The 21,842-nt window shown below is 45.9% G+C and overlaps 10 protein-coding genes across 10 annotated transcripts; 6 read left to right on the forward strand and 4 right to left on the reverse strand.

Moving 5' to 3' along the window:
• Positions 1-13: 13 nt before the first annotated feature.
• Positions 14-1,803, forward strand: N7469_008770 (Zn(II)2Cys6 transcription factor domain-containing protein; the record flags this gene model as incomplete). Its single annotated transcript, XM_056647688.1, has 2 exons — positions 14-87; positions 144-1,803. The coding sequence occupies 2 exons, from the start codon at positions 14-16 to the stop codon at positions 1,801-1,803; spliced, it is 1,734 nt and encodes a 577-aa protein (XP_056497453.1).
• A 221-nt stretch (positions 1,804-2,024) lies between these two features.
• On the reverse strand, positions 2,025-3,582 carry N7469_008771 (TFIIH/NER complex subunit TFB2; the record flags this gene model as incomplete). Its single annotated transcript, XM_056647689.1, has 2 exons — positions 2,025-3,249; positions 3,311-3,582. The coding sequence occupies 2 exons, from the start codon at positions 3,580-3,582 to the stop codon at positions 2,025-2,027; spliced, it is 1,497 nt and encodes a 498-aa protein (XP_056497454.1).
• Positions 3,583-3,765: 183 nt separating this feature from the next.
• On the forward strand, positions 3,766-4,526 carry N7469_008772 (PaaI family thioesterase; the record flags this gene model as incomplete). The annotated part of the gene is made up of 7 exons (XM_056647690.1): positions 3,766-3,792; positions 3,855-3,895; positions 3,954-3,966; positions 4,037-4,102; positions 4,225-4,267; positions 4,323-4,394; positions 4,465-4,526. 7 exons carry the CDS (start codon positions 3,766-3,768, stop codon positions 4,524-4,526), a joined length of 324 nt encoding a protein of 107 aa, XP_056497455.1.
• A 410-nt stretch (positions 4,527-4,936) lies between these two features.
• On the reverse strand, positions 4,937-6,969 carry N7469_008773 (siderochrome-iron transporter; the record flags this gene model as incomplete). The annotated part of the gene is made up of 5 exons (XM_056647691.1): positions 4,937-4,976; positions 5,035-5,129; positions 5,216-6,590; positions 6,649-6,672; positions 6,731-6,969. The coding sequence occupies 5 exons, from the start codon at positions 6,967-6,969 to the stop codon at positions 4,937-4,939; spliced, it is 1,773 nt and encodes a 590-aa protein (XP_056497456.1).
• A 1,470-nt stretch (positions 6,970-8,439) lies between these two features.
• Positions 8,440-10,222, reverse strand: N7469_008774 (IPT/TIG domain-containing protein; the record flags this gene model as incomplete). The annotated part of the gene is made up of 2 exons (XM_056647692.1): positions 8,440-9,537; positions 9,611-10,222. The coding sequence occupies 2 exons, from the start codon at positions 10,220-10,222 to the stop codon at positions 8,440-8,442; spliced, it is 1,710 nt and encodes a 569-aa protein (XP_056497457.1).
• A 2,809-nt stretch (positions 10,223-13,031) lies between these two features.
• On the reverse strand, positions 13,032-14,798 carry N7469_008775 (flavin-containing monooxygenase; the record flags this gene model as incomplete). The annotated part of the gene is made up of 3 exons (XM_056647693.1): positions 13,032-14,036; positions 14,092-14,492; positions 14,546-14,798. 3 exons carry the CDS (start codon positions 14,796-14,798, stop codon positions 13,032-13,034), a joined length of 1,659 nt encoding a protein of 552 aa, XP_056497458.1.
• Positions 14,799-15,510: 712 nt separating this feature from the next.
• On the forward strand, positions 15,511-16,891 carry N7469_008776 (epoxide hydrolase family protein; the record flags this gene model as incomplete). The annotated part of the gene is made up of 4 exons (XM_056647694.1): positions 15,511-15,747; positions 15,809-16,126; positions 16,203-16,670; positions 16,730-16,891. The coding sequence occupies 4 exons, from the start codon at positions 15,511-15,513 to the stop codon at positions 16,889-16,891; spliced, it is 1,185 nt and encodes a 394-aa protein (XP_056497459.1).
• Positions 16,892-17,499: 608 nt separating this feature from the next.
• N7469_008777 (uncharacterized protein) lies at positions 17,500-18,689 on the forward strand (the record flags this gene model as incomplete). The annotated part of the gene is made up of 2 exons (XM_056647695.1): positions 17,500-17,560; positions 17,614-18,689. 2 exons carry the CDS (start codon positions 17,500-17,502, stop codon positions 18,687-18,689), a joined length of 1,137 nt encoding a protein of 378 aa, XP_056497460.1.
• A 491-nt stretch (positions 18,690-19,180) lies between these two features.
• Positions 19,181-19,670, forward strand: N7469_008778 (uncharacterized protein; the record flags this gene model as incomplete). Its single annotated transcript, XM_056647696.1, has 2 exons — positions 19,181-19,202; positions 19,390-19,670. The coding sequence occupies 2 exons, from the start codon at positions 19,181-19,183 to the stop codon at positions 19,668-19,670; spliced, it is 303 nt and encodes a 100-aa protein (XP_056497461.1).
• Positions 19,671-20,265: 595 nt separating this feature from the next.
• N7469_008779 (zinc-binding alcohol dehydrogenase family protein) lies at positions 20,266-21,597 on the forward strand (the record flags this gene model as incomplete). Its single annotated transcript, XM_056647697.1, has 4 exons — positions 20,266-20,416; positions 20,512-20,646; positions 20,713-21,347; positions 21,415-21,597. 4 exons carry the CDS (start codon positions 20,266-20,268, stop codon positions 21,595-21,597), a joined length of 1,104 nt encoding a protein of 367 aa, XP_056497462.1.
• Between the last annotated feature and the right edge of the window lie 245 nt (positions 21,598-21,842).

Below are 21,842 nucleotides of genomic sequence, written 5' to 3' on the forward strand. Positions count from 1 at the left end.
CAAAATTTCCGAAATGCGCAATTTGGAAAAACACGTCACAGAGCTCAAAGGCAGAAAAAAGGTCAAGACAGGTTGTAGGACTTGCAAGTGAGTCTCTGTGTTTCCGTTTTGTACCCCACCCAGATATCTAAGAATCCATTTAGGATCCGTCGAGTCAAATGTGACGAGAGCAGACCAGCTTGTCGCCGCTGCATATCTACCGGCCGTACCTGCGATGGCTACGGTATCTGGGGTGGTGGCGGCAGTCCATTTGGTCCACCACAGAGCACCAAAGAATGGTCTATCTATGGCACGCCTATACCGGCCGGTAGTTTAACTTATGAAGAACAATCCTGTTTCGATTGGTTCATGAGAAAGACAACGACCAAATTTGCAGGCATATTTGCTTCGCGATTCTGGGAACTTCTCGTCTTCCAAGCCAGCGCACAGGAACCCGCCGTTCGACATGCCGTTGTCGCTCTATCAGCAGCTCACCGCTTCGATATCAGTCGCGGATCTTGGACCCCAGCTCGATACGGCATTGATGCAGAGCGTTTTACTCTGCAGCAATATAATAAGGCAATTCATCATTTACGTGACACGACAAGTGGATCTGGCTCGTCGAAAAATGCCCTACGCGTCGCTTTAATCACTTGCATGCTCTTTGTTACATTGGAGTATCTCCGCGGCCACTATCAAATGGGTAGTGCACATTTACGCTATGGTATCAAGCTATTAGCAGATATATCGGCTCCACGGACACGTACATATATGGCGCCGGGGATATTGAGTCCAGCGGAAGACTTTGTGCATGATGCTTTGATTGATTCTTACGCTCGAGTGACGACTCAATCAGCTATATTTGGTCATGTCCCGTCGAATCTTTGCGTGGTTGCTCGAGACCCGCAGGTTCATGCTTTACCTTATACGTTTTCTTCTCATATCGAGGCAAGGCAGACATTGGATGATTTGCTGAATCGAATCCATTGTCTGAATAGATTTGTTGAGAATCTAACTTATCCTGCATACGATACCATCACAGATAAGCCAGAAGCATTCTCAACACAAAGAAAAATCTTAGCGGATTTGTCTCTTTGGAAGAAGGCCTATAATTCTTCACTGTCCCTGCTGAATTCAGAGTCTCGTAAAGAAAAGGTTGGACTCATGCTTCTCCGGCTACATTATGAAATGGCGATGATAATGGCTTCAGCTTGTCTACCAAGTGAAGGGGAGATGGTTTTTGATACGCATACGAATGATTTCATCTCGGTCATGAAGACATTTTACGATATGTGGCGATACTGGTCTACAATTAGTGCTCCTATGAAAGAGGCGCGGCACGTGATGGAAACCAGTTGCAACTCCACACGTGAGGGTTATTCATTTACCATTGAGTCGGGATTCATTCCACCGATGTATTATGTCGGGTTGAAGTGTCGAATATTGAAGATTCGTCGCTTGGCAATTCGGTTGTTGCGGGCAGCACCGCATCGGGAGGGAGTGTGGAATGGTCCTTTATTGGCGGATGTTCTTGAGGAAGTTCTTCGTATAGAAGAGGGTTCTTCTTTTGATGTCGATGAGTATCTGAACCAGACCAAGGAGGATCAACTTCATGAAGCTGATTTCGAGCTTGAGAAAAATGTCTTACCTGAGCCGAATATACCGGCGGAGTCACGAATTTATGATGTCAAGGTCTTATTGCCTGATACTATCAAGGGGATCACATTCATGACTTATCGAAAGAAGGAAAGTGATCAATGGTCAACTTTTCGTCGAGAGGTTAAGAGAGCTGAGCGAAGTACACAATCATGGCCGGGGTTCTAGAATACGAGATGCACGCTACAAAAGGATGCATTGTAATATTGTACAGACCTGAGTGCTGTGTACACTCATTCAAGAATATCATAATTTCGTGAATATATCCTCCACATACCCCGGAACGCCATACCTAACAAATGTTGTTTTGCCTGTCCACTTACCTTCCATCTAAAATGTTGATAAGATCGCCGTGTCTGGATGACGACGACTGATTTCGTCCCAGATCGCTATTGGCTATTTTTACTTCTCAGGAAAGCAGCAACTTGCTCGTGCCGAGTGACAAAGAACATGCGTTTCTTGTCTGATTTCCATACCAGCACACCAATCTCTGCCGCATACTGACATGGAGCTTGGTACTCAGCCAAGCTAGTGAAGTCCTTGAAAAGAAAGCCAGCTGTAGCCCTAAGACGGTCCCTCTCCAACTGCCATAATCGAATTTGATCGGTGACGGTTGGCGGAAGAGGTGAAGGTTGGACTCCTGCAGTATTCGATGTAGAGTGACTGGCATTGTGTTTGCGTAGCTGGGGATGGGCATGCGAGAGCAAGTACGAGATGATCTGTTCGGCTGTGATTCCGATCTCGATAGCTCTGCGTACCGATTGTCTGGTGATTTTTCCCGTGACAAGATTTGGGAACCGGTACTTCAGATTGGTGAAGAGTGATATAAGAGAAATTTGCAAAGGGGACGAGGTATACGCGTAGAGACGGTAGTTAGTTTCCACAATGATGAAGCCCGAGCCCGAGCCACCAGTCTGTCCTGCTGGTCCGGTGATAGACCCAGTGACTGGGTTGTTCAACGCGCTTGAGTCGGAAGTGAGGGTAGTTGCTAGGCGCGTTGGGTAGAAGCGAGTAGCCTCTGGCGTTTCTTGGTAAACGATTCCGAAGTCCGCAAGGTCGGCAAGGGTGCGTAGTTGGTTGGACGTCAGGTGCTTCTTTTCGTAGGATTGTCCGAGTTCCAGACTACTAAGCAGGAAGAGAAACGAGAGCACTTCGACGCTGTCCATACCGATCGCCTCGGCGCTCTCCACATAAAGAATGAGGATGTGCCAGACCTGAGTATTGACATCTTGCAATACGAATCCAAAACCATCCTTTGTGATATCGACGCGACGGTCGCGGATCTCAACTAAATGGCCCGCTTGGAGTAATTGCTTCACGCCTTTGCTCAAATTCAAATCGCGTTGACCACCAAAGGCACTTGTTCCAACCATATATCCCAACACCCCTTCCCATTGTTGCCGTGCGTAATCGTCGAGATCGGCAACCGTCACTTGGCTCTCGCCCGGTACATGCGAAAAGACACCAAAGGATTGTGAGTCTGAGCCCATGAGAGCTTGACGCAGGGAAGCGGCGAACGGATTGGTGACCATATATGCTCGAACACTGTCTCCAGTACGGGTCGTCGAAAGGATATGTAGTCTTCCTAGGATCGATATGGCGTTATCTCGTTGTCTTTGTTGTCACATGGTTAGCTATGCCCATAACCTGAGCGTTTGCAGTAATGTGATCTCACTTCTTGCTTTCCGATTTCACCCAAAGCTCGAGATCAGCTGTTGGTAGAGGTTCCTTCAGGTACAGCAGTGCCATGACAAAACATTTTGCTAAAAATCCGCAATCAGTGGAATAGCTCACTAAAGAGATTCGGATAGCTTTCAAGATACCTAGATCAGGCAACATGCGACGAAAGATCGCGAGAGCTGTGGAGGGCTGCTGGTATAACTTGAAGAAAGTGGTTCCAGGCAGGCCCTCCAGGTACTCGAGAGGACGGGACGTGGATGCCGCCATGTTGGACCCGAAAGACCGCCGGTTGATGAAAGAAAGTCGAAGTGAAGTCATTCGAGGATCAATTTGTACGGCGGGCGAAGCGGCCACATGACGCACTTCCCGGGAGACGCCAACCGGAGGAATTGCCGATGGATCAACTTCCTCCTGTTAACTCTTCATTCTTTGCATTTGCATGATACCAGAATGACTGCTCTTCGGTTTGTGCGATCTGTATGTGTTGAATATACTCCCTGAATTGGTTTTTCTTCCAATTTACTGACTTGATCCTTTAGGTTTGGGAGTCCTTTCGGGCTACTTCGGGTCTAGAGCCTCGGTAAGTAGCAATTCTCAGCATTGCAATTGATAGAGCTCATACAGGAGGGAATCATAAGGCTTTTAAACAACGTGAGTTAGTTTATTTCAGCTGAATATAACCAGATAGAATGTTTGATCGAAGAATGCTAATGACCTATAGCTCCAAGTTACTGCTGCTCGGCCCGGTACTGTCAACTTTGAACTACAGATTCAAAAGGAGCACACGGTGAGATAAAGATTACCCATTGACTTCCGATGCCAGTGGATTGGACCTGAAAGCCATTTGCTTGTCCTTGCCATTGAATGATCCTCCTTTGAGCATCCCTGGTTATCTAACAGCGCTCTAAGAACCGGCTAAACATCCTCCATGGAGGTACCATTGCAAGCATGGGTACGTACTCCATACTGTAATACCTTTCGAAGCAAGTAGCTAATCCAAATATAAGTGGACCTCGGAGGCTCTCTCGCCGTTGCTTCTCGTGGACTCTACGCGACTGGCGTGTCTACTGACTTGAATGGTAAGTTGATGCTCATACTCACTTCCGGCATCGCCTGGAAGCCAAGTCTAATTTCAGTTTCTCGCGATAGTCACATACCTGAACTCCGGCGGTAAAGTTGGTGACAAAATTCTGGCAGTAAGTCGAGCTTAAATAGTGCTCTTTATGAAAACACTGGCTGATCTGAATCTAGGAGGTGTCCTGTGACAAGTGTATGCATGACACGGTCTTACTATCCTAAATGTCGCTTACGATTTACAGTTGGAAAAACCCTCGCTTACACAAATATCAAATTCACCAACCCAAAGGGTGAAGTTGTCGCAAGGGGCAGCCACACCAAGTAAGTTACTGACCAAGGATTCCTTAATCATCTATGATCATCTTGTACTAACAATCTAAAGATATGTCACTCTAGCTTGGAAAGACCCGCAGAATATTGTGGAGGAGATTAATAAGCTCAAGTGAAGCATCGACTTGGTTAAATAGAACAGAGAATCAAGATTTTGATTTCCAGCGATAGTGATTCCCTCGAACCGGGTTCATGACACGTGAAGCTATTGAGATCACACATCTTCCGAATTCTCGACTAAACTATTGCGATCTCTGTACAGTGTTAGATAGTACTATATGAGCGTTAATCAATGAATGCAAAGGGACTAACGGTAGTTTGTGATTCGGCATAAACCAAACCAGGACAATTGCTGGGGCAGATGATGCCAGTGCAGTGTATGTCATGAATCTTAAGACATCAGAAAACTAAGATCACGACGTTAGTCACCTCTAATATAATAGTGAAGATAGCCTCTCGAAAACAAAAGAAAATACACAGATGCCAAACCTACAGCAAGATTGACGGCGATTCGCTGCGGTGATCCCCAAGCCGGGGCAACACCCACGATCGAATTGGATAGGGTTTGTATCAAAGCCGGCGTCGCCTCTTGGCCAAGGTGCTTCTTCAAAGCCGATCCGATCGTATTGGTGTAAATACCACCGGCAATGCAAGCACCTATACTCGAGCCCAGGAATGAGAAACAGATAACAAGCGCTGTGATCTGAGGCATTTGTGCATGAGACACAGATATTTGGGCCGGTACAAGTAAATTTGTTTGCATGATGCCAGAACCTAGCCCTTGAATCGCTTGTACGAAGAACAGCTCGAATATGGAATTAGGTGCTCCCCGAAGACGAATCATGACACCGTATCCAATCAACCGTAGAATAGCACCGATAACGATTAGCCATTTATATCGCCTCGTCCACATCATGAGAAGCCCGGCTGTGATTCCCATCAGACAAGAAACAATTCCATTGGTTGCGTTGTAGAATGTGGCATCGCGTGCTGAGAAATTCCGAGCTACTGTCGCCCATGTGTATAGATATGCGTGCGTACATGAGAAGCCGATCGAGTCTGTTGAGATGAGGAATAGACATAGACTGATTGTAACATTTCTGAAACATGAAGGCGGCATGAATGGGTAACGTGCCATGAGGCGCTCATAGAATGGAAATGCTACTAATAAAGCGACTCCTATGGCGATGAGAGCGTCGATATATGGCGTCTCCCATCTACTAGTGGTCGTCGCAGCGAGAGTTAAAGGAACCAAAACCAGCGCAAAACCACCACTGAAGAGAATCAAGCCACCTAGATCGATCTGAGAGCAAAATTCGTAGAAGGACATCTTATGCCGCTGAACGAGACCCATTCTCTTGGCTCGCAATTGGTAGTATAGGAGCGTAGTGATGATGAAGCTAGCTCCAAAGGGCATCAAAATGGCAAACATGCCGATGCCCCAGCGCCATCCGATGCCCTTTACCACGCTATCGGCGATGAATCCCGATATCCAGGGTGTCACGAGAAATGGTGTGAAAGATACACCGATTGCAAATCCACGCCACCGGGCATTGCTTATGTCTGAGATGACAATGTCGTTCATGATGTTCGTACCTGACTGACCCATAACGTAGAAGATGTACCCAGCGGCATAAGTGTTGAGGGACATGGCCGAAGCCATAAGAATATAGGACAGGATGTATAGACACATGGTCATCATGTATGTCTGTCCACGGCCTATGACATTGGAAATTTTTGCAATTGGTGGTTTCACCACTGCGAAAAGCACAGAGCCAGCCGTGTTGAGTGCTGCTATCTTTGACAGTTGATGAAATGAAGATGTTGAGTAGTTGTTGTAGATTGACACTGTAGAATTGTCAAGTTCACTAGATTCTGGTGGTTAGCAAAGATCATTCCGTACCGAGTTAAAGGATGTTTACTTACTAGAGTATCATGATCATGGCGAGACTTGAGACTTGTTAGTTAGTTCTGCTTTATTCTCGAATTAAGGCAAAGTGGAACTCACCCTGCAATCACAAGCCACTTCCCCTTTTTGCCCCAAAGTGTAGTTGTAGCTTCAATACTGGCGACACCCGGCTCTTCCTTGGTCTTCTTTTCAGTTGCATTTTCCATACAAGTGCCGGACTTTGTGGCATATTCAGGAAGTGGAGATGAGTCTTCATCGTCGGGCCTTGGCTGCCTTGTGCTTAACTCCGTGGAAACCGAATGGATGTGCTTTTTAATCGAATCCATGACGCTCGCCATGATTGTAAATCATCTGCACTCGTTCATATATCTGGGGAATGAACTGAGGTAGTTTGGTGTTGGCTCTTCAAGCAAAATGCCTTTAGTGTTGGACTCGCGAAAAGTATGACGAACCTATCACAGCACCATGGGCCCCGCTTCTGCTCGACAGTGAATGATTTCCACTGTGTTGGCAACACGATGCCTATCTATAGGTATAAATAGAAAGACTGTTGATCGAGTAGTTGCTTATCTTCCGAGTTTGAGCTGTTGGGCTATGAATCTGCGCGCCAAGACAGCCGTACTATACCCCAAGCCTATCCATTGTCTCGTATTAGCGACTATATTGCGATTGGCAATAAACATGATAGCGTATAGACATACTATTCCTGATACCAGCTGGGTGCTGGGCCCTATCTTGGCCCCTGTCTGAACTGAAGTCTTCGATTTGAAAATTTTCGCTTTTTAACCCGATAACAGCAAGGGGCTATAATTCCACGCGTGGAGCACAGGTCGACTAGCTTCTTACCTTCCTGGCCAATGATGAGGGTGGAGTATAAAACAGAGCAATGCCAAATAACTAAAAAGCTTGGCTTTCTTAAGTTATCTCCAGCCCTACAGTACTCAGTGGAGCTTTGTTGACAGAGAAGTATACTGGGAGATGAAGCTATTTGTATAGAGAATTTTACCACTGCAAACAGCAAAGAATCTCAAAAAAGGGAGGGGGGAAAAAAGAAAACATGAGACGGGTCTAACACATCAGCCAGTTAGCGTAAATTGGTTCACAATAAGATTCTCCACTTCTCGTGCAACTTTCATCGCCCCGAGTATTGATTTACAGGATTTAGCTTTGGTCCTATGCAAACTGACGTGCTTCCAGCATCTTATTCTGCGAGAGTTTCCAATTAGAAGCAAGTTGCCGTCTTTGATGGCCGGACTGCTGCATCGGACATCATAATAGAATATTAGCTGTATTCGTGTCTCAAATATGAACCTGAAGATCCGAATACTTTACATCTGCCAAACTTTCCACTACAGAGATACTTGACAATAACACAACATTGCAGACTTGTGGCTGGATTAAAAGTATTGGCCTTGACGGAAATAAATAATGCTCAGAATGGAATCAATGTCACTCGAGTATAAAATAAGTATAACATTTGTCTTTGTCGGGAACCAGCTTTAGATACAAACTGCACGAGCTGAAGGCAAGACAGATAAGTAGTCCATACAGCAAATTTGACATAAGACTACATACGAGTCTTCACTGATTACTACCTTGCTGACAAGAAGAACATCAGAAGACCTCATAAGGACAAAGAGACAATATCAAAGAGTGTCAAAGTTGCTAGGGTTAGGAAACAGAGCGTTCATGGCCCTGGGAAAACAGAAAATCAATCAATAAGAAAAACAAGGCAAGAAGGAACAAGATCAGCGAGGTAGAGTTCTCTTCTGTGGTGTGGACACCCGCTTCAGGCGATTTTCCATCAATTAAAGATGGAAAGTATATGTCTGGGCTCCGCTAGTACCTCCTGGATTCTGTACGGTCACAGAAACGGGACCAGGAAGCCCGATGACAGGAATATTGGCGGTAATAGTATTATCATTGAGAATAGTGAATGTTGTTGGTAATAGGCCGAAGAACACGTTAGTCGCAGTGAGGAATCCTGTTCCTGTGAGGGTCGCATTTCCACCTCCGATTATAGATCCATTCGTCGGTGCGATGCTAGTGAGAGTTGGAGGCGGAATATATTGATATAAAGCGCCATTACTGACGCTGGCTGCCGTGGAGACCTTCACAGAAATTGCACCAGCAGCTTCTGCGGGAGCAACCGCAGTGACCAGGCTGTCAGAAATGACAGTAACAGATGGTGCTGGTACGCTTCCAAAGAGCACCGCATTGGTGGTAAATAGTCCAGCTCCATTAATGGTGACGACTGTACCGCCAGCTAGCGGACCTAAAGCTGGGCTAATAGAAGTGATGACGGCCGGTGACTGGAATGTGTACGAAAGCGAGCTATTGCTTCCACCGGGAGTCGTGATGGTGACTGGAACTGTGCCAACAGGGTGAGCTGGGGCAGAGACCGTCACGAGAGTATCACCGGTCACTGTAATTGCGCCTTGAGACGGGGTCGATCCAAACAGAACACTGGTAGTTCCTGTCAGACCAGTGCCAGTGATGGCTACAGATGTCCCTCCAGCGATTACACCGGCAGTAGGGAATATTGATGTAGGCAGAGGTGGAGCCAAATACGTATATGGGAAGCCTGGACTGGTCCCAGTAGGGGTTGTAACTGTGACTGGCACAGGGCCGGCAGTAACTCCTGGTGGGACGGTCACATTGATCGTAGTTGGTGACAGGACAGTGAAGAAAAGAGCTGGAATCGCTCCAAATAGAATGACTGTTGTGCCAGTGAGGTTGACTCCCTGCAGAGTGATGGTTCCCCCACCAGCCAGTGGACCGGAAGATGGGGTCAATCCAGTGATAGAAGGTAAGAGGGGTGCTGCATAAGTGTAGTTGGGACCGCTAGGGCTAGCACCGCCGGGGCCAGTAACTAGTACGGAGACATTTCCACCAGCTGGGGGGGCCTGCAGGCACAACCGCGTTGATACTGGTATCAGACAAGACGGTGAACGAGGCATTATTACTGCCAAAGGCCACAGAGGTGGCATAAGTGAACCCAGAGCCAGTGATGCTCACGGAATTTCCTCCTGCTGCTGGACCGGTGCTAGGGGTGACAGAAGTAGTTGTTGGAGGATTCAGAGTCGTATATGTATAGGGTAAAGTTCCGCTAGTCCCGACAGAATTAGTGACACTCACAGTGCTAGCCCCCGCTGGACCAGCTGGAGCGACTGCAGCGATTTTGGTGTCAGAAAGAACGGCGAAGCTACTCGCATTGGTAGACCCAAAGCTGACATTTGACGTAAAAGAGAGACCCGATCCATCAATATAGACAACATTCACGCCAGAAACCGAACCAGTAGCCGGGGTAAGAGTAGTAATGCTCGGAAGAGTGGCAGTTACATAGGTAAAGGTTGCCGGCTGTGTGCTAGAGCCAGCACCTGTAGTAACGACAACTTGGGCGGAACCAGCTACATGTGCAGGACTGATCACGGAGATAGTGGTAGAAGTGCTTGCTGTAATTGTTCCATTTGTGCCGCCAAAAGTGACAGATGTAGGATTGGAAAAGTTTGTGCCAACTATCGTAACTGAGGTACCTCCTGCAATAGGTCCTGAGCTTGGAATAACCTGGCTGATGATGGGAAGAGACATGTTTATGAAGAGAGTTTTAGATATGGGTGATTTGGGCGAGATCATTAAGCAACGACGGGATAGACATGACTTATATAGTTCCAATTTCTGGCACATATTACTCTTTCCACGACATTCAGAAGATTTTCATGAATAGAATGAATGCAATAAGATGAGAGTTTTGGATCAGCCATGAAACACATCACGCCATATCTCTATCTACCAGGTTGCATGCTTCTTGCTGCATGATCACTCTGCTGTCTCGTGGGAAGCATCTAGTATTCCAACTCGCGAAGTAAACCACGAACTCTCAGTTCGTGCACATGGATTACACTTCAACAGATTTCTCTTACTAATGCATAGGTATCGTCCAATATGATAGAAAGCAAAAGCTACCTTGACTCAGTTAGCAACCTCGATATGCCATCATGTTCATAATGGGGACTATCTGGATCCCAACAGGATTATAGCTCATGCATTGATTCGAAGCTCTCATAGGCTCGTTATCAAATGACACATGATTCTATTACCATTCGTTTAATGCCGACGGTCCCAGGATAATGTCCTGGGATATCTCATTCCCTGCAATTGTCGCCGAGGTGTGGCAGCCCATCACGATGAATATCTTTCATCTTACCGTGAAAACTGCATGATCATACCCCCTGGATATTGTCATGAGACTCGACAGTGTAGCCCTACTTCCCAAGTATAGAGTATGGTCAATTATGGTCAATCATTGCCCTGTGTAACGTCTCACAAAGGGTCTTAACTCGACCACACCTCAAAATGCCAAACGAGCAACGGATATTATCAATGCTTTTGTTTTACAAGTAGTCCCATATTGTGGGATACCATATTAACTATTAGAAACCAGTATGTACTAGAATTGCTTTGTCCCAAGCATCTACCATTTTATAGATAGGTACCCAGGTGTCTTCCCCGAAGATTCGGTTGCTATTGGAGGTGAACATCCCTGGCCATTAATGGCAATTGTTATTGATATGCTATGAAAAGCCTGATTTTCGTTCAATTTGGAACTGAGGTCTATTGCAGGCAATTGGTATATCCGAAATGAGCACCAACTTGTTTGGACAATATCCACGGATTGTCTGAGGGTTTTCGGCACAGTTTTTTACAAAGAATAATGCCCAGTTCTCAAGATGTACAAGCATATACTATTGCTCCAGCAATAGTATTCGAAGGAGTTCGAAAGCAATCCATAGTCAATCTTCCATATTACACTCTCATATAAAACTGTGATTCTGCATCAAATGTGTGTCATTATGTAGCGATGCGCGGAAATGTCAATTGTTTGAAAATATAAAGTGATGGTCTTACGTATAGAATCTATATCGTAATTATGGCATCTTTTCAATTATACTCACGGAAGTAGCTTCAGCTGGATCCGTTTATTCTTGATGGATCAGAAGCGAGTGGAGATTATTAGTATCGAACCTAGTGACAGAATAGAATGGATTCATATTACGTTGCCTTTTGCCAGTGCCAGGGCTCTATAGTGTAAATTGACAGCCGATGAATGATTGCTATCACTACCCCGTCAATCGCATCATCCATCACGAGATGAAGAGTGAGAAAGATCGTATGTTTCTTCGAAGAATGTAACCCTACTCAATTATCATGATTGCACTGCAGCTTCATGACACCTCCACATCCGCATGACATTCGAATGCTACGTTCCGCAATATCATGCTTGATCAGGCGTCTGATAGATTCGGAATTTATAATTTGAAAGTTATGGAAAGCATCTGCTTCTAACTTAGCACGATATCCCATGCATACATCAATAACCATATCTTTGGAAAGATTATCTGAAAGTCATCCCATTTAATCTAGGGCGCCATGATTTATACTCCTTTTTTTGTAATTTCTAGTGCGGTCACAGTTCTCACTATGACCACGCAACTACAGCAAAGCGATTCTCTGCATTCCAGCTCTCTGCCAGTGGAAATAATCACACCAAGTGATAATTCGTCGAGTACGGGGCCTGAAAGAGGTCCTACAAAAGCCAAGCAGAAACCTCAGCCAACGTTGTACCCCCCTCAAGAAGTCTCAGAGCCCAGCACCGGCATCAAAGACTCAGTGAAAGGTTCACTTCTTGGGTCCGAATTTTATATGTGCTGCCAGGCGAATCCCAATAGTATAACCATCGATCATTATTATCCCCCGTATGCATGCATATTCGGACCCAGAACGGGACTTTGCCCTCAAGGGATCAACTCTTCGTTTATATTTCCCTGGCTTTGTACTGCCGAGGCAGGCTGGGGCGTTGGCCAAATTGTGAGAGGATCAGAAATTATTTGCTGCGAAGACTCAGCTAACATTTGTACACAGACATGCAATTTCAATCTATCAAGGTAGAGAGTTATCCCAATCATCAAATAAGACAAGCTTACCATGGAATAGGCCCTGAAACAAAGCACCTACTGCCGATGATTTCGACTACAGGAATGAAGGCGGGACCTTCCATCTCCATCTTTGCTATGAGTAGAGCTATGAGAGGGGAATGAAATCTTGATTTGAAGAGTGGAATAATGCAATGGAATGGTCATAGACTTTTGACTAGCCTGGAGATTAGAATACGAAGCTCAAAGAACACGAGAATAGGATCAGTCAACCCCCCCCCCCTCCTCCAAGTATCATGCGAATTTTTAAAATTTTTTCAACTATAAGCATAAATGAAATAAAGCATAGTTAAAAGCTTAGACCGTCATAAAATTTACAAAAAGTAGTACTTTGAACTCCAATTCAGAATTTACACACAAGATTCACTTGCTGTGCTCATCGTCATTTGCCTCTTGACCGAGCACCCTCAAAAAAGAGTAGTCAAAATCTTAGAGACTCCCTCCGAAGCCAGAGACCAAGTATTTCTGGCGAGTTTGGCTCCATTTTGGTTATATGTAGAGAAATAGCCGACGATCCCAACAATAGTCAGGCAGCCCATAACCAAATTTCTCTTCGATGACCGCTTGCTGTTCCTCAAAGTGAAGTCCGACCACTTGGGGAATATAGTGCGCAGCCAGTATTTGTACATTGGATCAGGGTAGATGAATGTATTTTTTTTGGTAATTGGATCCATCCACCAGCTTGTGCAGCCGCTGTTGAAGACCAAATGCTGCAATTTTTCATGGACCCAGGCGAGGTCACGTTTCTGGGCTTCGGGCTTGACCATGATTGAATTAGTGCTACCTTTCAGAACGGGACGCAGCAATCGGCAAGAATAGTTGATCTGACACTCGGAATGAAAAATAACAGAGTGTTGTCCAGTCGCGGCGTTGGGACCATATAGGATGAAAAAGTTAGGGAAGTCAGACACGACAGTCCCCTTGTAGGCCTCGGCTCCTCCCAATGAATCCCACACATCGTGAAGGTCTCTGCCACCGATGCCTCTGATATTCATGGGAAACAACCATTTCTGTGTTTGGAATCCGGTGGCATAGATGATTGCATCTGCTGGGATCTTTTCTCCACCTTTGATCTCAACATAGTCTGGGCCAATCTTGACAATGGCATCCTTTGTAAGCGACATCTGGGGAGAGTGAAGGCACTTTAGATAGGTGGAAGTGTTGACTCGACGTTTGCAACCGGGCTCGTAGTCTGGCCTGAGGATTTCTCTGTATTCAACTGGTGCCTCCTCCTCGATGTATGAATAGGTAGCCTCACGAATATTTTGCCGCATAGCCGCGCCATTCTTGTCCATATAAAATGATAAAAAAGTACTTTCAAGCTGATAGGCCAAAATAACGCGGTAAAAGCGTGCGGCCATTGGAACATATTTCAACATGAGCTTGAAGGCTTCCGAGTACGAGGGATTTCCCTATTTTGTACGGATTAGAATATCGTAAGTATACAGGAAATCACGCCTGACTTACTCGTTTTGTCCACCAATGGGAGCTCCGGGCATGTTGAGTAACCTTTCCTGCCGGGCCAACTGATTTCACAAGTTCAGGAACAAACTGCGTTGCTGACGCACCATTGCCGATGACGGTGATTTTTTTCCCATTAGGCTTGAAGTTCCCATCCCACTCGGCGCTGTGGAATGTGTCACCTAGGAAAGAATCGGCACCTTGAATTGAGGGAATTGCTGGGCGATCAAGGGTCCCAATTGCACTAACAACAACAGGAGCTTCACGCTTGAAGGTCTCGCCAGAATTAGTGTCCTGGAAAGTCACAACCCACAGAGATCGGCAATTGTCCCATGTCATGTCAATACACATCGTATTGAAACGACAGTGCGACAGGATCTTGAATTTCTCGGCGACGGAAAAGAAGTCTAACCAGGGGTTAGCAATGTGGTTGATTTTTAAAGAAGGTTGGTTCCCTCACAAGCGTGGAGCTCATCTCTACCAGGGTACATAGTGGTCCAATCGTGCTTCAATGCAAAGCTGTACGAGTAAAAATGACTTGGGATATCGCATGCACAACCAGGGTAACGATTGTGCCACCATGTTCCGCCAATATTGTCTGACTTCTCATAGATGGTGAAGTTGTCGTGCCTGAGACGACGTTTCAACTGGACGGCCATTCCGAGACCAGAAATGCCTCCTCCGATTATGATTACCTCTTTTGATCGATCCATAATAGCCTTCTCGAGTATCTCAAGTAAAATTCTGAAATTGTATGATGAGAGAAAAGATTTTTTGACTTGCTAAAGATATCATACTTCGTTCGGGACCAGGAAGAACGATGTATTTAAGACTTATATAATTCTCCGCAGTCATGAAGTAGAACTTAGCATGAGAGAGCGCGGCTAAACCTTCCATGGATTCTCAATTTCATTTCAATTTCTTTTCACACAGAAGCCAGCGACCAAATAAAATTGGGGTACCATCACAAATAATTCAGGAACATGGTTCGAAGTCTACTGTTGGCATAGACTTAGCCGTATACCTTTTAGGGCTTAAATGTGGAGAAACCCCACACTGCGGAATCAGATGCGGCGCTTGCACTTGCACTGCTTGCGCTGTGGCGCCTTCCAAGTTGAGTCCATCCTTGGACCCACGGTGAAAGAGTAGTAACGCAAGCACCACTATTCACTGCAAAGTTTCCTTTAGATCCGAGGTAACTGCAAACGCAAGCGAAGGGGCATATCTAAGGCAAGAATGATGATAAAGTGCAAGATCCGCTTGTACAATAAGCCGCACATCGATGGCTGGCGAATTCAAAAGGGCCGATGAACCATGTCGAAACTGCAATAACTAAATCTTTTTCTTCTCCCAAAGAACCGACGCATAGGTACCTCAGCTTTTTTCATAAACACAATTATCTGGTCTTTGCCTTTCCTCTTCAGCATGGTACTCAAGTCGCCCATTCCACTGGACCAGTTGAAATTCAACGTCCCAGTGCCTTACAAATTACACGTTGACCGAAAATTGCTGGAAATCACCAAGCAGAAATTGGCACTGGCACGGTATCCCGAGGAGCAATCGGACTCTGGAGAAGACAATTGGGCTCAAGGTGCTAAAGTCTCCCGTGTGAAAGACCTTGCGGAGCACTGGCAGAACAAGTACGACTGGGATGAACAAGAGGTAAGAATCAGCTCTTTTAGACATACGAGATTTACTTGATCGCTAAGACTTTGTTTACTAGAAATTACTCAATGATGCCTTTCATCACTTCTTTGTGAAGGTTGATGTCCCTGGATATGGATCGTTGGTACTGCATTACACTCATACACAGGCTTCCTGTGACGAAGCACTTCCACTTTTATTCTCACACGGCTGGCCAGGCTCATTTGTTGAGGCACTCCGAATCGTTGAGCCATTGAGCAAACCGAAGAACGCAGCAGACCCGGCCTTCCATGTCGTCGCCCCTTCGATCCCTGGCTTCGGCTTCTCCCCGGCTCCTACAAAGTCCGGCGTCGGACCTAATGTAGTCGCTCGCGCATATAAGATCCTGATGACGGAGGTTTTTAGGATACCCGAAATTCGTCACACAAGGAGGAGATTTCGGATCATTCATTACTCGCTCTTTAGCACTTCAGTATCCGGAGATTGTTAGAGCTCAGCATCTGAACATGTTCCCGGTACCACCACCAACATTGCTCTCAGCGCCCTTCGCATATCTACGCTGGTGTTTTTCGGCATTTACATACTCGGCCTTTGAACATAAAGCCTTACAGGTACGAAGAAACTTCGAGCATGATCAAAGTGGATATCTAGAGCAACAGAAGACAAGACCTCAAACCCTAGGGTTCGCTCTAGGCGATTCGCCGGTTGGTCTGCTCGCTTGGTTCGTGGAGAAGATCCACGACTGGGCTGATGTTCATGAGGCATTCAGTGATGATGACATGATCACATTGGTCATGATGCACTGGATCCAGGGTGCAACACCGGCATTACGATTCTATAGAGAGGCGTTTGGCCGCGATAAGCATGAAGCTGAGAAGACCTTTGAATCATATGTCTCTGCTCCTACCGGTGTTAGCATGTATGCGAAAGAGCAGCTTCATGTAAGACGGAACAGAAACTTGTTATCGTATGGTTCGAATTTTGCTAATGTTTCCGACAGTGTCCGCGCGATTGGGCGAGTCAGGCCGCCAACATTGAATTTTGGCGTGAGTATGAGAAAGGTGGTCATTTCTCCTCTTGGGAGTGCCCAAATACTTTCGTGAAAGATGTCCGCAAATTCTTTTCATCCAAGGCCGTTCTTGATTCGTGGACTCGTTCATAAGTCCGCGACGGCTGCCGGGACATACCAATGTGGATGGCAATATTCACTGGCATCGTGCTTGTATGGAGCGCAGGATAAAAGACAAGCTCCAGCTTGTCTTAGATTCTATAGAACTCGATTGTAACTATTGCTAGTCGATGTCGATATGATAATATATTGTTTCAAGAAAGTTTCAAGAAAGCCTTATGCTATATAACTCAACCTAGAGTTATTCAAGATCGAGCAGGTTTACATACTAGCCTACGGTGCCAAAGGAGATCATCAGCGAATTTTGCGTGACAGATACAGTACTACTGTATTCTCCACTCGAGCGCTCCAGTAGAGCGCAGAAAGAAGCGATCTTTGAAATTCCGGTAACTCGGTGCGTTACTGCACATGATTCATCAATCTTGTACAGGACCCAAATCAAATTAATATGAAGCTCGTAGATGAACCAAATATGCTTTGGCGGCTGTGAAGTCGAATGTGATGCTTATTAATCGTGGGAGCGCTTGCACTTTCCCTGCGGGAACTTCCATTGTTCCTCAAGTCTTCCATTTGCCCTCGCCTCGTCTAACACGTCCGATTGACACTCCGCTAATAACATTGAAGCATGGAGGGTTCTCACAATGATGGTAATTCTGCAGACGTGGGGCATAGTTCGGTCCGAAAAAGGACTAGAACAGGATGGTGAGGGTTTTGCGTGCATCGTTCATGATCGAGGCATTGACATCGCATTTTAGTCTACAATGTCGTGGCCGTCGTCGAAAATGTGGGTCACCCTATTTATTACTTTATTATTTTTCTTGAACATGAACTTGAAACTGATGAGGCTATTCTAGGTGATGGGAGACGTCCACGATGTCGCGGCTGTGAAGTACGTGGACTGACCTGTCTTTGGGGACTCAAGGCCTCGTTCCATTCATCACGTAATATTAGTCTCTCAGATCATCAAGCTGCTGTATTGAGGGAAATTGAGCAACGTCGAAGGCGAAGACCGAGCTGGACTTGGCATCGTCATTTCATAGACGAGACGAAAGACGTTGTTGACGAATATCTGGGAATCAGAGATCCACCTGACGAGCTCGACTTTACAGAAGAAGAGCATTCACATCCTCGTTCCAGTGAACTACCGCGATCGTCATTACCGCTGGATGCTGCAGAGTTGAGCATTGCCGATATCTTCACTCACCTGCAGGCTTCCGACTTTTCAGTAGGTATCGGGGAAAGAGACCATCAACTCTCCTCTTCAACCGAGCCACGTGTGAGTACAATCTCTGAAATCGCGGATTCAGCGAGACAAGCTCATCTATATCCATCCCTGATCGACCAGGCACCCTCGAATGATATTACTCCACAGCAAGCGCCACAACTTCCCGTTACCGGGAGGGAGAAAATACGACTCCTCTCGGCTTACGTGCGAGGCACAGGTACATGGTGCGAGACTACAGATTCCGAAATGCATTTTACAGTCAAAAGTATACACAAGATGATGGAATCGCCACCGTTTGTGGCAGCGGCGTTGTCGCTCGCCTCACGCCAGCTAGACTATCTTCAAGGGCAGCATAGGCCCATGACTCTGGAATTATATCAATTCACCATTCAGCTTCTCCTCTGCCAGAATCATTCGCTCGCAGATGAGTCCATCTTGGCTGCCTGTACGCTCCTATGCGTTTACGAAATGATGGCATCGCCAGTCGAGGAATGGAGGCGACACTTAAGAGGCTGTGCAGCTTTTCTTCATAATAAGCGATGGAATGGGTCCAGTGACGGCATTATAAAGGCGAGCTTTTGGGCATTCGCTCGGATTGGCAAGTGAAATCTCACACTTACTTCACCATCAGCTCCACGGCTAACTGCGTAATTTTAGACGTATGGGCCGCATTCAACAGTGGAAAAGCCACGTTAATTCCAACTGATTCTTGGGTTGACAATGTGTCCATCAGTTCGGTTTCAGCAAATGGAGATTTGGATGACTACTGCAATCTCGCAATTTTGATATTCGCAGAAATTGTGAACCTTCTTTCTGGGGCTCGAGAGGCTGAAGGCGGGACGACAAATACTTCATTCGAAGATTCTGTTCGCAGCCTCTGGAAGGACATGCAAACATGGTACCTCCTTCGACCAAGAGAGGTACGACCGCTACTCAGACACACTGAGCCCTCAAAAATCTTTCCAGAGGTGGTTTATACAAGATATTCTCCCAGTAAGCCTCTCTTCCATCAGTGGTCTGTCACGTCTGACCTTATAGACTGCGGCCATACATTTTATCATGCTGGCTGCATGCTACTCCTTCAACATCACCTTGTCATGCAGGATCCGAGTTTCGAAAGTATGTCAGCTGAGGGGAACATTGTATGTTGAGCCTTATTGTTTCTGGCTTTAACACCTTTCTAAGTTCCCTGATCTTTAGGGTGACGCTTTTTGGCACGCACGAGAATTGATAGGGATATCCATTTCAAATCAGTCTCAGTGAGTTAATCAACACTTATTCGCTATGCTTTGTCCTTGAATGGTAGGCAAGTTAACATCTCCCAGTGCCAATTGGGTCAATCAGCTTCAACCCCTTTTTATTGCCGGAACATTGTTTGGAAATACTTCACCTTATTCAATTGATCGCGGACATGGAGCTCCTGTTTCTCGCGCCATTGAACACGCCGACCCAGAGATTCTTGACCGGGATAACTTCTCCTCTGAAAAAATCATTCTATTGAAGCATCTAGCCAAGATTGAGCGGGAAACAGGATGGAAAACATCTGACCGGGCGGCAGAGCTCAGATCACTTTGGGGCTTCGCGTGATAGGGCCCTTTACTTCGTGACGATAGTCTATACGGTTTTCATGTTCCTTCCTGCCAGGAGCGTCTCCCTTCAAGACTATCACAAAGAGCGCGGTTAGTATTCGAAGCAGGTCACAGGAGAGACACTCTCTCTCACCACGGCACATGCTCTCCGATGGTTGAATGTTAGCCACAAAATTTATTACTCCAGCATCAAAAATTATTGCTAGCTGCAAAAGTAGGATCATCATGTTCCACAATTATGGTGCTGGCGGCCTTGATCAACCAATATGAATAACGGAAGCCACAGAATAGCCAGTGCAGGAAATGTATTGTGGAAGTGAGCAGTATCCTTATTGTTTGAATGACGAAGAAGTGGATCGAAATTGGAGCAATGCCAGGATTGGACGATGAAGCAGAGGAGAAGCGCTTAGACTTGCCTTTTGCTTTGCTGCGGTACGAGTTGCTTTATCTGCTGCAAGTATTCATTATTAATCCCGATCCCACGTCATGTCGCATACCGACAGAACTATTTAAACCTGGAAGGGTACAATACTATTAAATGCCCGTTCAATAAGTTTTAAAGCTTGAAATTCTAACAGGGAAAACAATTCGTAATGGCTGCCGCTATCAGGATGATGGCAGTTGTCGTCCGGGGCTCTGACGAGTCATCTGTACGCCTGTCCAACGAGGAGATTCCTATTCCGTCTCCAGCAGAGCATCAAGTTCTTATCAAAATATCCCATGTCGCCCAGAATCCAACTGATGGTAAGTATCCTCGGTCCTAAGCACTGTTGTATTCAACTCTCATGGCCTATGATGTGGTAAAAATGTATCAGGGAAACTATACTAATTAAGTAAAGTGCAATCGTTTGACAAGAATGCATTTGGTGATGGTGCCGTGCTTGGCTGTGATTTTGTAGGAGAGGTCGTGAAACTTGGTAGCTCAGTCAAGCGATATACCAAGGGCGACATTGTGGCCGGCTTAATCTGGGGTGGTAAGTTTTAATAATAACCAAGGAAAGTCTGTAAGTCAGCAGATACATAAGTTAATAAGCGAACAGGCGAGATTAAAGGTTTAGGCGCATATAGCCAATACACTATTGCCGACGAAAGGATTTCCTTTCCCGTCTCAGGTACCATTTCGCGTGAGGATGCGAGCACCGTTCCCTTGGCTGCGGCCACAGCATGGTTAGCTTTATATTCCGAAAACACCCTAGCAATTCCTCGTGAGCCGTCAACCGGCAGCAGTGTTTTGATTTGGGGTGGTAGCTGTGAGCAATCGGATCCCCGTCGAAATGCTAGCTTCTGGCTAACCACATATACAGCTAGCGTCGGGCTGTACGCAATCCAATTGGCGTCTATGTACGGGTTAAAGGTTGTCACTACTTGCAGCCCGAAGCATGCGGATCTCGTTCGATCATACGGAGCACGTCATGTTTTCGATTACAAAGATGAAAGTGTCGTTGACAAAATCAAAGCGGCGACACCAACCCTTAAGTACATCTTTGATACGATAGGTAATGAATCATCATCACCTATCGCTTCACTTGCCCTTGAGGAAGGCGCTGGAAACTTGTGTACTGTGAGGCCAGGAAAGACGAATACCGAGAAGGTGGTTCCAGGAACAAATGTCACTGATGTCCTGGTGTGGACTGCCTTCTTGAAGGACCATGCATACGGAGATTTCAAGTGGCCGGTAAGCATACTGAGTACATAGTACCTCTGCCACAGGTTCATAAGCAGACTAACTCGATTCTATATAGGCTTCTAGAGAAGATCATGAGCTATCAGCAGAGTTATTTGAGAAGATGCCTTCGTGGCTGGAAAAGGGCATACTCAAGCCTAGCCATCCAAGGCTGCTTGAGGGACTATGTGCTGTGCCTGATGGCTTCCAGGAGTATAGAGATGGAACGATATCCGCCTATAAGGTCGTCTATGTCGTTTAACTAGAAGATTGGGATTGAGCCCATGACTTTGATAGATTCCCTGAAGAAGCAGCTTGGTCCATTCACAATTTCCCTTCACTTTTCGCTGAAAAATACTGTATATCAAGGAAAACATGTTTTGAATGACTAGTTATTCAATCATTGTTTACTTCTGGTTTGTTGAACCATCTCTGGCATCAACAATCTCGTACATCTCTTCGACCTCAATATGCCTTCCCTAATCCCATATCTTATCATTCAACCCA

Source organism: Penicillium citrinum, assembly GCF_028827155.1.
Source record: "Penicillium citrinum strain IBT 23319 chromosome Unknown utg000008l:1.0-2707905.0:1.0-2709502.0, whole genome shotgun sequence".
In the NCBI taxonomy this organism is placed as follows: domain Eukaryota; kingdom Fungi; phylum Ascomycota; class Eurotiomycetes; order Eurotiales; family Aspergillaceae; genus Penicillium; species Penicillium citrinum.